Source organism: Helianthus annuus, chromosome 15 (genome assembly GCF_002127325.2).
Source record: "Helianthus annuus cultivar XRQ/B chromosome 15, HanXRQr2.0-SUNRISE, whole genome shotgun sequence".
Classification (NCBI taxonomy): Eukaryota; Viridiplantae; Streptophyta; class Magnoliopsida; order Asterales; family Asteraceae; genus Helianthus; species Helianthus annuus.
The window spans coordinates 209,245-226,585 of record NC_035447.2 but is presented as its reverse complement, the minus strand read 5'-3'; the positions used below and the strand labels follow the sequence as shown (position 1 = coordinate 226,585).

Genomic DNA, 17,341 nt, shown 5'->3' with positions numbered 1-17,341 from the left:
GTTTGGAAGCCATAGAAGCCACACGTGAAAGAGTTATCTGCAGAAATTATGACGTGTGAATTGTGATCTTTCACAGATATAGAGGAGCCTCTTTGACGATGATCGCGAGTTGCATTCTTTGAAGTTGAAGATCTCGTCAAGGAACGCACGAGTAACGTATGAGTATAACTTAATTATGTCAACGCAATAGGAACGTTCCTTTGCATTTATTAATGATCTGTTGCAACTCTTTTGTCAAACTTAATGTTAAATGTTGCCAAGTTTGAATGGGATAACTTGAAGCATTTTGGTCTTTATTTCGTTTTCGTGTTTTCACCTATCCAATTCATCGTTTCTTTTATTATTATTTTCATTTTCAAGGTTTATGACATACTTGATTCCAGCAATATTATTTATTTAAACTCATGATGTTTTATGTTTCATCGATTCTTTAAACCAATTATGGTTAAGTTGGCAACTACGTACTGAAGTTGAACAATAAGATTGAAGGCAACGGTCAGGTATAGATGTTTTAATTCTACAGTATTTATACAATCGTAGTAGACGCATATTCACGTCACAGGATACAAATTAAAAAAATGGACTTTAAAGTGTGTTTTGTTTTCTCCCAAAAAGAATTAAGCTAAAAAATTTGGTCTCAAGGATGTTAGGTTTACTTGGTCCTCTTCTTGGCTTCGCTATAGAGGATCACTCCCAACACAGTCAGCAAATATCCTAGCATCCCTGTTACCGACACTGGATTCTTGAATATCAATATCGACACCACAACAGCAACCGCCCCTTTAGCATTTCCAAGCACCTGCAGCAATTTCACACAAACATCTTCTTAACTGATACTATAGACTGACATCTGGAATGTAAAACATACAGAATTGCATCCATACCTGGAGTGTCAAAGCGCTTGTGTGCTTAGTAACCAAGAAATTGGTCAAGTTTACACAATACGCCATTGCAGAATTGAAGAGCAGATACCAAACCACATTCACATCTTTTCGAGCAAGAGCTATGGTGATGCCAACCACATTGTCTTCCATCAACAATGTTGCTGGAAGCAATATCACAACTGCTACTGGCGCCATGTACAACAATAGGTTCATGGAATTCAGTTTTTCCCTATCCAACACAGTTAAGGTCAATCACAACTTACAAACCTAAAGCATAAAGGAGGAGGAGGAGGGATTTACCCGTCTGAGGACAATAATATCCCTTGAAGCACTGACTTTAATGCTCTTGCAGCTGTAGCACCGATACACATGATAAAACCAAATAAATGGAAACTTGGTTCACCCTGCAGCCATACAAGAGATGTTAATCACAAACTGGACCAAAATGAAAAGCTATAGGTATATTCATTGTTTTTTATTTATGTAGTGGAATAAGGAAGAAACAACAAGAAGATGATGTTGTGGAGTAGCCTTAGCAGAAAAATGTTTCAAAAACCAGACACTGTAAGCTCATAGAGGAAGTCACCCTCCTAAAGAAACATTCTAGTTGAACAGAAAAGCTAAAAAAAGACTTGAAACTTATGAGAACATAGATGGGCAGGGCAGGGCATATAAATGTATGATTACTACTCAGACAATTATTACCATTCACTTTACAAATAATGTTAACTGCAGTGCTAAATAAATCAAGAAAAGAAAGAAGGAATGTTAGTTAGTTACCCCGCTGGCAATGACAACACCGGTGACAACAGGCACCAGAGTCAAATAGGTCAACCAAGCCTCCCTCTTGACGGTCATAATATAAGCAAAGACAGCAGTAAAAAAAGGAGTGGTGGCTCCAACCGCCTGCGTGAAGGAGACGGGCAGATACCTAAGCGAGACGTTGCCACTCACCACCGACGCACAAAACACTAAGCTAAGCACCGAGATCTTCATAAACTGAGCCCTAGACCTAATAGTCTGCAAGGGCACCGTCTTCATCCAAACGATGGCAATGTAACTCAGCAAGGAACAAGCAGTCATGTGGCACATGGTCAGAAAGATCGGGTACTTGAATCCGTAGTTGCTTAGCAGGTACTTGTTCAGAAGGAGTACCCCGATGTTGGATGCGTACCATGACGACACAAGCCCGATCGTGAACCACTGCCCTGTGCCCGTGCCTGCCTTCATCTGCAATCTATCTACCTAGGGTTGTTTAACTGACATAGGGTTTTTTAGTGAAATTGGGAGCCCAAGAGATTGCAGATCTGAAAGGGATTTAATGGGAAGAAGGAAGGAAGGAAGGAAGTGGGGGAAAAACACGGCAGGCACAATGGAAAAGAAAGAATTTTTTGCCGGCTGGATGACTGACTGACTGACTGGGTTTTCAATTTTTTTTAAAGAGGGCCTACGCCAGTTGTATTTTGCATTTACACCCCTATGGTTTTAGTAACCTTCTCAAAGTTGATGCTACTTTTTGTCGTTGTATATACATAAATAAATAACTAGCCTAACGTCTTACTTTTATTTCTCTTGGAAATGTTTTCGTATTAACCCTTGTACTTCTCTTAATGTTTTATGTTTGATGAGTATTTATTAACAGGGTTCCTCATAATCTCTGTCACAGCAATTAGAAATAAATGGGCCCATCAATGAGTACTACATCAATTGATTTAGGAGGAGGTAACCATACGGTCTTTTAATAAAGAGGTCATGGGTTGGACTCTTACTTTGTTTAATATTTTTCAGGATTTTTACCACAATGTGTCTTACTGTCTTTGGGTGGAGAGTTTCCCCCTAAATGGTGAGCAGGCTTGGTCACCAACGTTGTCTGTGTTCACAAGGCGTTGGTGGTCTTTCACCAATAGGTATGCCTGAGCTTGTATAGTATTCGTTGATCATTAAAAAAAGAAATAAATGAGCACCTATAAAATTCGATAACTCATGTTTAAAAAATCAATAATACCACAATAAGTGTGATAAATAATAAACAAAATAAATGTATAGTTTAGACCCCATGGGTTAGAATGAGGATTGGTTTTTTTATATGGACCTAAACTAAATGGAATAAGTTACAGAGTTTAAAATATATCAGGTTTTAACTTTTAAATGTAATTATATGCTTTGTTTTTTCAAAAAAAAATATCTATATAAAATATATTTAAAAAAATGGGTCTCATGGGTGAGTGGGCCATTAGCAGTCGCCAGTGACGGACCTAAGATTTTTTCCATCAGAGTCCCATTTTTTCGATATTAAGATTTTTCACAACCAAACGTTTGAATTTTCAGGTCGATCGTTCGGGTTGAGGCAAGGAACATAGCAAAATATAGTATCATAATAATAATAATAATAATATATGACCATTGCTTAGACCACCCGTAATGGGGCATTATTTTTGAAAAAAAAGCCAAAAAAACGCCCCCCACCCCATTACATAGGGTATTATGGGGCATTATTTTTCAAAAAAAATGGGTTAGGCATGTTTATTAAAACGCCACTTTTGGATTGTCATGGGTTGACTGGGTTTTGACTGGCCAATGAGAAATTAGTTTGGATTTTTTTTGTTTAATCATTGGAAGGAGCATTATTCCCACTACGCCACTTTTGCAATAACGCCCCATGCTGACTGGACTGCCACGTGTCGGATAATGCCCCATGGTAGAGGCATTATTTTTCTTAACCACTACACATGGTCTTATTAGAGAGTAGGTTAGCCTATACTCACATACCACATATTGTTACAATGTGTCACTACATGTTAAAGATAGACAGTTCAACTTAAACTAAGATTAATAAACCCGTTTTATGAAAATTTTTGCAAACATATAAACATGGGATTAGATAATGTAGATTTTTGTCATTTTGAGTACAGAGTTAATTTGTTCTTTTTATTTTTTAACTTTTTGACATCCATGTGATTCATAATTAAACACGAAAATGAAGAATCATTTAATGGAAACAAGGAACCTGTTTGCTAGGAAATAAGGAGATTTACCACCAGAGCAATCACACTTTTATTATTATGGGGTCAAATCAGTGTCGGACCTAAGAATTTTTCTATGGAGGTGCGGAACATTTTTATAAATTTTAGGCCCCTAGGTATATAAGTAAAAAAATCGGTTCGTATCGGGTCGGGTCGTGTCGGGTCGGGTCATATAATTAAAACAAAAGAAATCGCGCCATAACGTCCCTACTCATGGTTCCTATCACAAACAAATTGATCCATAAGTTCATCACTCCATAACATAATGTTTCAATTTTAATTTTCAACTCTAGAAATCGTGTGTAATCACCCTAAAAATCATCTAAACGACATAATCACCCTAAAAATCATCTAAACAACCATAAACAACGTCAAAACACATGAAATTTAAAACCTATTTAAGAATTTTGTTACCCTTTGGTGTCGGACGGTGGTAGTTCGCGGCTGTTGATGACGTGCTGTTGTGGTTGCTGTTATGTTCGATGATCGTTGGCAGGAGACGACCCAAGATAGGGAGGGCGGGAGGAATTCTAAGGGACTATTGAGCTTATTTTAATTATTATAGTTTGAACTTAGGTTGAGTTTGGTTAATGGGCTAGTGATTAGTGGGCTAATTATGTTTAATGAAATAGTGAGTTAAGGTATTGGGTATTTGGGTTAAGTTGGGTAGTATAAGTTTATATAATTTAGGTACTTTTTTTAATTAGAGTTTACTAAAAAATTTAAAATATAAATCGATAACATTTTTTACCTAAGGTGTGTGGACAAAAAAAATCCAAGGGGTGCAGATGAAAAAATTCAAGGGGTGCAGACGAAAAAATCGAAGGGGTGCGGACAAGATTTTCAACGGAAAATAGCACTAAATTTTTTATCCCAGGGGTGCGTCCGCCCACCTTGGGCTAGGGGTATGTCCGCCCCTGGGTCAAATTAATTTTTCTTATGGGGTCCTTGAAAAATTAAACATACCAAATCTACTAAATTTTAAAAAATATTAGGGTCTGAGGACCCCGATTCACCCTATGTGGGTCCGCCCTGGGAGTCGCTCATCTTGCTCCTTAGCACTTCCTCCCATGGGGCAACCCTATTTATTAGTGTTACGATAAAATGAAGAAGAAGAAGACAGTTAGAGAGAAAACTTGTTCATTTCATCGATAACCAACAATCAACCTCTCTAACAGTATTTAACTAACTTCTGTTACAAGTTCTCTTAACAACTAACCCCTACACTATCTATTTTGTAACTAACTTCTGTTACAAGTTCTGTTACAAGGAACACCATTAATGGCGTGAATGGATATTTGAGGATCCACAGTCATTTCTTGTACACTTATCACTTCCTCCGGAATAGCTTCTCCCTCCTCATCATTGGCCCCAATTTCCAATACATATAACTGTTTATACTTACAGTTATGGGTTGATGTGTATTTCCCTGGGCACCAAAAACATTCTCCTCTTGCCCTCTTTTCCTCAGCCTCCTTTGTTGATACTTTCCTTACCGGTTTAATCATTTTATTGGGGTGGGGAGTAGGTAACAAGGATAAGGTAGATGTTGAGTTAGGATTGGATTTATAACTCGTCATTGCAGTAGGATTATTGTTAAATTTTGCTGGGGTATTACTGTTTATAGGAACAGGGTTCAACTTCTTAACATCTTTACTGCCAAACAGTGTACTATAAACCACTTCTTGTTGTTTAGCCATAGAGATAGCATCTCTTACTGTTTGAGGTTTAAAGATCTTAACCAAACACCTTATCTCCGGTTTCAACCCAGCCACAAATAATCCCACAGCATAACTCTCACACAACTGAACTCTGTTTAATAATGCATCAAAAGCCTCACAATAATCTTGTAAAGTACCTGTCTGTTGCAGATTCTTTAAATCTTCAATAGGGTTCTCAGATAACCTTGTAGAGAATCGGTTCAAAATGGATCTTGCGTAATCTTCCCACACTATATCTTCGATAGCTCTATTTTGACTAGACATAAAACCCTGATGCCATTGCAGTGCTGGCCCTTCAAGATTAACTACTGCAAAATGAGCTTTAAGATTTGCTGGTGTTTTGTCCATTGAAAAGAAATGATCACATTTGTATAGCCACCCTTCTACATCTTCACCATTAAACTTTGGAAAATCTAATCGTCCCAATCGAACCAATCTCTGATCATTACCCCTGTTGTTGTGTGCCATAAGCTCCTTCATTTCTCTCAATTGCGTACGTACTTCCACCATCTGAACTTGTAGGTTCTTGACATGATTCGAATTTTCTTCCAACAACAATTGTTATGTCTGAATTGACTGTGCGTTATCTCTTGTTGACTTTTCTATGCGATCTAATTCTTGTTGACGAGTTGCCATTTTAGGTTTAAATTGATCGAATCGAAGATCAATTGATGAATTGAATTGAAATCGACATGAAATTGAACGAAAGAATGATCAATTTCTAGGGTTTTGAAACAAAACAATTGGAAATTGATCAAACTAATGATCAATTTCAACAAATTGAACGAAACGGTAATCTCTAGTGACGAATTGAATACAGAATGCGATGAATTAGAGCCTGAACCAAGAGTGTTCCGAGAATCGAAAAGCTCTGATACCACTGTTACGATAAAATGAAGAAGAAGAAGAAGACAGTTTGTCACACCCCAACCGATGGCGGAATCATCGGGGCGCGGCACTGAGCGAAACAGATTGTCCAGAAGTTTCCACAACAACTATTATTACAAATTCAGTTAAATGATACGTCCCATACCGTATCCCAAATAAATAAACAAGTTATCATAGATAACAACTTAAACAAATAATACTGTTTCGACAACTCAGATTTAATTTATTACAAATCAAATGTTTAAAGTACTGCCCAGAGTCATTAAGACTCGTCCGGACAAGATCTACAGACAGCTAATGCCATAGATGCTTGATCAGACAACTCCAACGGCTCCATGGCAATTGTTTATCTGCTTCTAGAGACCCTAGGTAGACCACTACCTACAACAAATTGCTGGGCTCTAAAGCTTTATTATTGCCTCGCTTTCCTAGCAAGCTGACACCTTAAACACCTGTCACATACGTTAAAATAAAGTCAATACATAAAATGTAAAGGTGAGCACACAAGTTTGATAATAGCATATAGAGTTCGAATAGTTTACGCATAACCAGGTACGTACACAGAGGAAAACGATGCATGTTAATTATCGACATGGGACCATCGGTACCAACGACTGCGGGTTGACTGTCCGAGACAGTTCGAAATACATGAATACCGCCGTAATCCATGCAAGTAATTGTCCTTAACAACCCCCGTGAGAACGGGTGCTGAGTCCAAACTATAGTAGTATGTTGCTAAGGCAGGTAGATAGCACTCCACGTGTAAACATAATAAACAACATTCATTTAGTCAAGTAGCACATGTAATCGGTTAGCGTTCAAATAGTTTGTGTTTGATTGTGATTTGATAGATAACGTATGTAACACCCAAAAGTGCTAAAAGCAAAAAGGGATCGAGTATACTCACAGTGATTTGTTATGGATTGAAGGGAGCGCTGAGAGTAGGTTAGCCTGAATAGTTCGACAACATAACGATGAGTAACGCGGAAGTATAAGCAAGTGATATTGGGTCGATCAGTCCGGTCGATCGGACAACAGGTTCGATCGAACGGGCGATTCGTTCGGTTTGAAAGTCTGTTTGAACAGTCCTATTCGATCGGCCGGTTGGCTCGATCGGCCGGTTGGCTCGATCGGCTGGTCCTTTTGAGTGGATTGTTTCTTCCTTTAGGAAGGATGTGTTTGTGTATGATGGTTTGAACTTTTGAAGTTTTTGCAGCATTATCAGGACACATTGAAGTATCCTTGCCTTTCAGGTCGGTCGATCGAACGGATCGTTCGATCGGTTAGCCCAACCGATCGGTTAGGTTACCTCAGTGTAGTCCCTTGGCAGGGTGTCACTCGATCGGGTGGCATGCTCGATCGGGTGGCACTCCAATGCATTAAACGAGTTGAAAATAGTTAAGTGTTGAAGCAAAATAGTTAAGTGTTGAAGCATAGTATCTCATGATCCGAAGAGTAATGTTTACAAATCGAGTAGCACGCTCGATCGAACATCACTTCGTCAATACCATACTTTGTAAAATTGCAAAGGTGTGGGCCAGGTGTCAGCCGATCGGCTGGCTCGGTCGATCGGCTGGTTGGTCCGATTGACTGAGCTGTTCATTCGAACGGCTTAGCCGTTTGGCCAGCATTTCTGACCTGGTCGGCCTTTCGTCTAACACTTGGCTGTTTTGGTTACTTGATATGATTTTGAGGTATTTTGATGACGAGTTGAACCATAGAACGTGGGTTCTTACTTGTTTCACTGGTTCGGACAGGAATCACCCAAGTCCGGCCAGTAAACTGTTCGGAACGGTAGTTTAACGTTAACCCGAAATCGGTGAACCTCGTAGTTAGAATCCGAACCTTGAACCATGTGATAGTTAGAATGATTTGTGAGTTGGTTCAAGCTCCGTTTCTACCGGTTTTAGTGCATTGAGTGTAAAAGAGTTGAAAGAAAGTTGGAAAATCCGTCTTTCAATCTTTCACACCGTGAAATGTTAAGATCTATGATAGATTTTAGTTTGTTTATGTGGAAATCGGCTAGATCTAAGGTATTCATGGTTGAATGATGCCAAAACATGATGTCCTTGAAGAACACCATGATGACATCACCCAAGAACACCTAGATCTTGGTGATTTCACGGTTAGAATCCAAGTTTTGAAAGATAGAACGGTGTAGAATCATGCAATGAACAAAAACGTACAAGATTTAGAGTGAAAACTTACCGGACTGAAGAGAAATATGAGAAATAGTGAGGAATAGGAGCTGGTCGGTCAGAACTTTCCAAAAGTGGAAATGAAGACAATGACAACCCTATTTATAGGCTTCCAAAAGAGGAAAGGTGTGTCCGATCGGCCAGGCTGCACTGATCGAATGGGCTGGCCGATCGAACAGCATGTTCGATCGGTTGGCCTGTTCGATCAGGATGTCCTGTTCGATTGGCACAACCTTTTGAGCGTTTTGCGACGATTTTTGATATTTCGATTTCGATGGACGATGATTTGAGTATGATAGAGTTCCTAATCAAATTACTTTTAATCCCAACTACTATATCTAACATATAAGCATCCTTATTTCCCAATTCGGTTCGATTTCGATTGAGTTCGATTGCTTTTCGAGTCTCAATTCGATTTGATTGATTCACCACACATAACAACATAAAGTGAACACGCACAGGTAACACATAAGGCGCACACACACGTATAAAAGTACCAAAGTTCGCATTGTTCGAGATTTCGAGTTCGATGATTGATTGATTAGCTTGATTATTGATTGATTAACTTTATCGCATTGTTACTTCCTACTATTCAAGGTCGATTTTCGATTTGCATTTGATTAACATTCGATTTATTTTGATTAGACAGCACTTACTCCACATAATACAAAATTTAAAATAGATTAATTACAATAAAAGTCAACATTTGACTTTGACTTTGACATTGAAAACACGGGGTGTTACACAGTTAGAGAGAAAACTTGTTCATTTCATCGATAACCAACAATCAACCTCTCTAACAGTATTTAACTAACTTCTGTTATAAGTTCTCTTAACAACTAACCCCTACACTATCTATTTTGACATTATTAGTCCCTGCACTACAAACAGGTATTACAAGTATGAAAAATGACTAACAAGCCCCTAAACTATTTATTCATAACAATTAGAAAGTGTTGACATCAATAATAATTTGTCAAAACAATATGCTACCTTCCCGTGTGTGTCTAGCATACACTTTTTCATATTTTTTTGTTATTGATGGCTTGCTAATACTATTTATTAAGTACTTTGTGTTATGTTGTTTAGATTCAGTGAGAAGCACTCTTTGTTTCTATCTTACTTTTCATGTTAATATTTGGTTTCGGAGTTGAGGGTCTCCATGTAACCATATATAAAGATCCTAAGTGATCAATAGAGAAAAATAACTTTTATGTATGGTAACAGCAGTTAGTTCTGTGAAGGATGTATTGATGAGGGTGTGACTAAATGAATATAGAAAAGTAAGGGGTACTAACTGTAACTTGTAAAGGATTTTAAAATCAAACCGACAGACAGAATTCAACCTGGGCAAAGGAGAAAGTAAAGGGGTGCAAGTTGAAAGTCCAGCCAAATCATTTATGGAAATGTAACTGAAAATAGATTAGATAAACACAACACAAAGTGGGGCGGGGCCCATAGACTAGACTGGTTTTATTTGCATTCACCATCCAACGGTTGCGATTATACCAAACCAAACCGCATATTAATTCATTCGACTTGGATGGAATCACATTCGATGTGCCTGCCTGCATGTTATTCCAAGTTTTACTCGCGTTTTGTTTATTTAATTTAAATATAAAGAAATGTTGTTAGAAAATTAGGTAAAATAAAGCCACCTCTTATCATATTGATTATATTGTCAACGAATTAAATGATCTTTCTTACTTTTTGAAGAAAGTGTTTACTTTGGCAAAGAAAATACCTTAAAAAAACCATGACAAAAGATCAAACATGGGAGCGAGTCACCAAAACAAAACAATGATTTCAGATTTCAAATAGCGACACCCTTCAAGCTTTAAAGTGTCGGTGCAATAACAATCACATTCCACGCCACGCACACCAATTTAATTTTGTATTTAGTGTGTGCATTGCGTTTTTGATTTTGCATCTTTTTGAAGATAAATTCACTTCACGTAATAATTATTTACCATGCATGTATCATTTTGATCCTTTGTTTTTCCAATTTTCATCCATATTATCATTTTCACATATATACCCTTTTAGTAGCTTTCAAATAAGAGGTAGTTAGGACGTTGCAATATTCACTTTGATTTTGATTTTGATTTGTATAAGTTGTCTATCTATTAGTCCTTAATAATAATATATAGACGTGATGATGAAAATGGTAGAAAAATATTTACAAGTATTTCCACCCGTAACTCTTCTTTCTTCTTCTTATTCTTCAAATAGAAGTATTTCCATCTGTAACTTTCCTTTCATTCTTCTTTAAATCTTGATTACCATTTGTTCATAACAGTTGGTACACAAATCGAGACCGGAACGACTGTTGATTTTGGAGATCAAATTCGTAAGCCACCACAAAAACTGGGGATAAGTTTGGTATAATTAGTTTGTTGTTTACACTATAATTAGGCCGGTCTTATAGGCTTTCAAGGGATTAAGGCCCCAATTTTTTAAAAACATTTTATATAGTATACGTGTATCACTGTATTAGACCCTAAGGCTCTACGGTGTGGGCACCGTCCTAGGGACGTTCCGGATCGGCGTCACACCGCCTCCCATCTCGCCCCCCAGCTCCGGCGTCCTCCACGTCTCCACCAGGCCGTTTAGGACGGTCCTCCCCCTCTCTCACACACCTATACATACAACTTATATATATACATATTAGGTTCATCCCCCCATTTCCTCCCCTCCATCCTCTTTGCCCCATCCTTACACCCGATCTACGTGGTGCCTACGTGGCAGACCGTCACCATACCGCATAGCCTAATAAACTAATGAAAAACCACATTTATTGCAAGGCCAAACGGGCCCAATTCCAACTCCCAACAATATGCAGTTCGTCTTTAAATTAGATCACCATCATCAATCTCGCTAACTGTAACTCTGCGTGCACTGATTCTACTTAATGGCGCCACTGATTAGGGAGAAATTAGAGGTGAAATTAAGGAAAATTAATGGTGACTTAACGCTAATCCAGGTTCACTTAGGGCCTTTAAAAACGTTGAACCAATCCTGACTATTATTTATCTCTCTTACAAAACCTTAAATCATTGATTTAGCATAATTTATATTTATGGTTGAGTAGTTAGCATTCTCATTATGTTCAATCTGGCTTGTTAACTTGTATTATACGAAAATATTAACTAGGATCACCTCTTATATCACTACTTTAGCAGTGTTCGCTCGTGAAAAAAAACGCGTGTATATACGATTGCAGCTAAGTGTTAGTATGTATAAGTAATGATCACTCTGTGTAGTCTTAACTTTATCGATTTTATTTGTTACAAAAATAGCTATACAATTGCACGTCTCTCCTTTATCTATCACTTACTTACTTGTGTTAAACAAAGTTATACGTATCTAGTTTTCTAATATAGTTAATTATATAGTCAATATGAATCCTAGCACACCTGCTAGAGACATTTAAGCTTAAACAAATCCGCAGTTTGCAACTCTAGAAACACCATGACGAGGGATTATAAATACGATGTGTTTAAATAGAGACTAACTATGGTTATAAAACTTAGTAAACAAGAAAACATAAATGAGATCTAATAAAAAGATATATGGCCCATGGCCGATTGGCCGGTCCATAACCTATAATGTCTTCAATCTTTATTAGCCCAATAACGTGTCTTTAATTAGCCAAGCCCAAAACCGAGGTCCAAACCTTCACAAACCCAACAAAGAGTTTACGTGGTTCTAGAAGACATATTTGTGGCTCCTAGCTGAACTGATATTTGAGCATGATATGAGACTGGTACTTGTTCAAAAAAAAAAAAAAAAAAGATTACAGACTAGTTTAAAAACATTTATTATAACTATAATTTAAAGAATGGTCATCTCTAATTGTTTTGATAAAGTAAATTTGTAAAATTATCTAGGTTAAGTGTTTTTGCTAGTGGATTATATATATATGTATATGGGATGTGGGTTGCCAAAGCACTATATACAAATTTGAAGTGCTAAGCTGACTCTTTGACGTGCACTACCAAAATGATGCATATCCTGTATTTCAACACGTTTATATTTGTTGTCACTTAGTGCTCCTATTAATTAATTAATTAATTAATTTTATGAAATCAAATTTCTAAAACGTGTAGAGTTAACATATAAAATAAACTAAAATATAGAGAAAAAATCAAGTAGAATATAAATGGAAGGTCGGTGTCTAAGATGATAATATAAAATAGAGTCCCTGTCAAAGATTGACAACAAGCTTTCACATTAATCAAAAGGAATAATAAAATAGAATGAATAAAAAAAACTGTAGGAGGCACATGGTGTATGTATATTTAAGGTGGAAAGAATTCACTCACTAGTACAAGAAGAAGCAAAATGAGTTTCCAAATTACATCCCTAATTCTGTTTGTGTCATTCCTTTTTGGGGTAACAAGATCAGCCCCCCCATGTCTGGATGACCAGAAAGACTTGCTACTGGCGCTAAAAAACCACCTCACCTTTGACTCTTCACTCTCAACCAAGCTTGTTGGGTGGATCCAAAGTGTCGAATGTTGTGCTTGGGGCGGTGTGGCCTGTGACGAAGCTGGTTATGTCACGCGCCTTGATCTTAGTCACGAAACCATACATGGTCGGATTCCCTCTTCCCGAAATGACTGGGAAGGTCTCAACCGTCTCGAGTATCTTAGCATGGCTTACAACTCCTTAACCGGGGAGCTACCCAAGTCTTTGCTGACGTTGCCATCACTTGACGACTTAGACCTTTCCTACAACAGATTGTCCGGTCAACTTATAGACGTTGTTCAACCGCCACGTCTGCGCAATCTGGATCTGAGTAACAACAGATTTGAAGGCCCAATACCTGGTTTCATCTTCAAACTTGCAGCCCTTTCCACTCTAAAACTTTCTGCAAATAAATTCAGTGGCAGGGTGGAGCTAGACAAGTTTGGAAAGTTGACTGACCTTTATGCTCTTGATCTTTCCTATAACGATCTTACTGTTAGTGTAAGTGCAAACTTTTCGTTACTTTCTAAACTAAACTCAATTATGCTAGCTTCATGCAACATGAAAGAGGTTCCTGATCTCAAGAACCAGTCACGGCTGCTGATGCTGGATCTTTCTGACAATCACCTAAGTGGTGAAATACCCAACTGGATATGGGAAGTTGGCAACGGCTATCTTCGGTTTCTGAATTTGTCACACAATAAGTTTTCAGGTCTACAAGAGCCCTACACTTTTCCTTTTCTACTTGATGTTCTTGATCTGCATTCTAATCGCCTTGAAGGAGATATCCCGGTCCCTCCAAGAAGAGTTTATATTCTGGACTACTCCAACAACAACTTCAAATCTTCCATTCCTGTTGATTTTGGCAATGTCCTCAGATCAACCTTATTCTTTTCGGTCTCCAACAATAAGCTGGTTGGAGGAATTCCTGAGTCCATACGCAATGCCACTTCCCTGCGGGCGCTTAACTTATCACGCAATGCCCTTACAGGTCCAATACCACCGTTGATTGGAAACTTGAAAGACCTGCGGTCCTTGGATCTTTCGGTCAACTTGTTAAGTGGGAGCATCCCAGAGGAGCTTACGAATCTTACACAACTTTCATTACTGAATCTTTCTTATAATCATCTTTCTGGAAGGATCCCAAAGTTTCAAACATCTACAGAGTTGTCCTTTGAGGGAAATGAAGGGCTATGTGGCCCCCCTTTGAAGAAGAGTTGTGGTTAGTGGTTGTTATGTAACTACAAATATGTATACTGGCCGATGCTGATTGTGATCATTGATACCAAAACATGATAAATAAAACATCAGCTTATCTATCACTTACAGAGTTACAGCAATGTCTAGATGTGACTTAAGCGTTTTCTATATATTTAAAATAGTGAGTCTTTTATATTTGTGATCAGTGGCGAAGCTTGACAATGAAGACGGGGGGGTCGAAAACGTGTATATACCCAAAAATTTCTATAGAACCGGGAGGTCGAAAACGTAAATACCAAAAACTTTCTATACGAAAACTACATATATAACACTATTGAACGAAAAGTTCGGGGGTCGGGCGCCCCACCTGGCCCTCTTAAGCTGCGCGTCCCTGTTTGTGATAAAACAAGTCATAAGCCTTGTTGAAATTATAAATTTAAACTGTTGTAACCCACAAGCAAATAGTGATGGATCAAAATATTTGGGCTTGAAATAATCATCAAAGGTGCTTTTGGACTCGTGAATACAGCCTATTGGGCCAGAAGCTTTATTATTATGATAAAACAAGTCATAAGCCCTTATTACCCAACACTTGTGGAAATGCGACAATTCATTAATTTGTCTTCTAGACCGTTTCTCAAAGATAAGAGAAATTGTTTTCATAAAATGAGAATCGTGTTGAAATTATATATTTAAACTGTTGTGAAGCCCAAAAGTAATTTACGGATCAAAATATACTTGGGCTTGAAATTATCATCAAAGGAGGCCAGGAGCAATAGCATTTGCATTGACCCCATTGTATTTGTAGATGTGGTGTTAGGATCCAAGATGCGACGCGTAGAATGGTATTAGTTTTTTTTTTTTTTTTTTTTTTTTTTTTTTTTTTGCAAAGTTATCCTGGGAAATCTTTTAAATCTAGGAAGGTTACAAAGACACAATGAATTGTAAATTATAACACAACACTGAAAAATATAACACAATGACGCAGAAAAGTAAGCCAATATGGCGCGCTTGTATAGGTTCACTAATGACGCACGTGCGTACGCACCATGGTGGCGCAATCATGTGGGCTTGCGCGCAAGGGAGTAGAAACGACACCCACACTCTGGCGTGCTAGTTCCTGCACACGCGTGATTCGCAGAAGCTTCGTAGACTTCAGTAACAGAGTAGTTTCGAATCTGTAGTTGAAACAAACGAGTCAAGGGGATTTGACTTAGAATTAAGTGACGAATTAAAGGGCATTGTAGACGTTTAACGTAGTTTAATTTTCTCATTTAATTCGGTTTTTGTTGTTTCAACTCATCTACAATATTAATACCAGTTGAAGACCTACTAAAGAATGCACCGGAAACCACAACAGCATATGAAAAGAATTTATGCAACTTTCTAATCTTCTTCTTACTTCTCTCAATGTATTCTTCGGGTCCTTGAGCAAACTCCGGCAATACTATTGCTACGGTTGTTGTACCATGGGAAACAAAACAAGTTCTATTAGGAGACTCGAAATTTATTTTAAGGGCACTGTGTTAAATACAATCCTTAGCCAAAGATGCTCTGTTTCATCTATTTTTGTGTTTTTCTTGTTTATTTCAGTTGTAAAAGTATTGTGTTTTCCTGCTTTCTTTATTTTTTGTATTGTAATCTTTAATAAAATTGTTTTATTTTATTATTCGTGAATGGTTATAATCGTTATCTTCATTGTGATAGCAAGTCAGCGAAATGGATGTGAGAAAAAATAGGAGAAGATAAGAAGAAAACGGGTAGACTGTAAATTGGTTTGAAACAAAATAAATAATAAGAAGTTTTGTAACGATACTCAGCTAATTGTTTGCCACTCATATGGGACCATGTGGATGCATTTTGGTCCATAAATATTTGCATAATTAATGATGCTTTTACGATTTGCATTTGTATCATTTCACGAGAAACAAGACTTAACAAAAATAATTTGAGTGTTAATGAAAGACGGAATGTATAAAAAAAGATAATGCGTGTCATGTCCTATTGTTTCTCACACACATACATTGCTCAACCAACCCTTCACGTCTTCATCTTTAAACGTTTTCATCACACTTGTCGATACTTATTTATTAAATATATACATCTAACGGTTGGGAGTTCATGCGTGACCTTGACTATCAAACACAGTATGTATCCAATTCATGATCACATTTTCAAAAATGGTTTATTTGGCTCTTTGTTATATAATTTTTCTCAAATGAACTTACATCATATGTGTATGTATAATCGGGATGAAATAAGAATGACAGTTAAATGGTAAAATTATGAAACATGGTACGTTATGTCAATATATATATATATACTAGGTTATAACCCCGTGTATTACACGGGTTGAATAAATATAACTTTATAAAAAAGTTACATCCTTAAAAACGTGTATTGCATGGGTTGAATAAACACGTGTATTACACGAGTTGATTAAATATAATATAATTGGCTAACACATATGGTCGTCAAGATATGTTTTTTTAAAAAAATGAACTTTGATGTATTATAACATTTTGTTTTTTATTTATTTATTTATTTATTATTAGGTTAGAAACTTATGTAATACACAAGTTAACATTTTACTTTATTTTTTATTTATTTATTAATAGGCTAGAAACTTAAGTATTACGCATGGTTAAATCGATGAAATTTTAACTTAAATAGTTATTAATAAGCAGAAAAAGTAAAAGAAAACGTTAAAAGAAAAAAAATGTTTTTTTTTTAATTTTCATGTACGATGTTATACTTTTACTTTCATATTTGATTAGGTTAGTATAGTAGTAGCAGAGGAATTAACAACAAATATTTTTTTTGCTCCTTTTGAACTACTTGTGATTGATTGGAATTTGGAAATAATTCTTAATTGAGTCCGGTTCGTCATCAGGTTCATTACCCGTCGGTTATTAGATAGTTTAAAGATAAAGATTATAAACTTTTATATAAACAAT

The 17,341-nt window shown here is 37.0% G+C and overlaps 2 protein-coding genes across 2 annotated transcripts; one reads left to right on the top strand and one right to left on the bottom strand.

Moving 5' to 3' along the window:
- Positions 1–483: 483 nt before the first annotated feature.
- Positions 484–2,296, bottom strand: LOC110909913 (probable sugar phosphate/phosphate translocator At3g11320). Its single transcript, XM_022154642.2, has 4 exons — positions 1,665–2,296; positions 1,185–1,288; positions 885–1,113; positions 484–799 (listed from the first exon to the last, which is right to left on the bottom strand). Exons 1-4 carry the CDS (start codon positions 2,112–2,114, stop codon positions 653–655), a joined length of 930 nt encoding a protein of 309 aa, XP_022010334.1. The 5' UTR covers positions 2,115–2,296; the 3' UTR covers positions 484–652.
- Positions 2,297–13,058: 10,762 nt separating this feature from the next.
- Positions 13,059–14,411, top strand: LOC110911286 (probable leucine-rich repeat receptor-like protein kinase At1g35710). The gene has a single exon (XM_022155889.1). It carries the CDS (start codon positions 13,059–13,061, stop codon positions 14,409–14,411), a length of 1,353 nt encoding a protein of 450 aa, XP_022011581.1.
- The last annotated feature ends 2,930 nt before the right edge of the window (positions 14,412–17,341 follow it).

Bases quoted from the DNA above. Each gene is read 5' to 3' on its own strand.
- LOC110909913 (XM_022154642.2), bottom strand. From the start codon at position 2,114: ATGAAGGCAGGCACGGGCACAGGGCAGTGGTTCACGATCGGGCTTGTG. The intron at 1,289-1,664 runs GTAACTAACTAA...GTATGGCTGCAG, and splicing joins GTGTTGTCATTGCCAGCGGG to GGTGAACCAAGTTTCCATTT. The intron at 800-884 runs GTATGGATGCAA...AAATTGCTGCAG, and splicing joins CAAGCGCTTTGACACTCCAG to GTGCTTGGAAATGCTAAAGG.
- LOC110911286 (XM_022155889.1), top strand. From the start codon at position 13,059: ATGAGTTTCCAAATTACATCCCTAATTCTGTTTGTGTCATTCCTTTTT.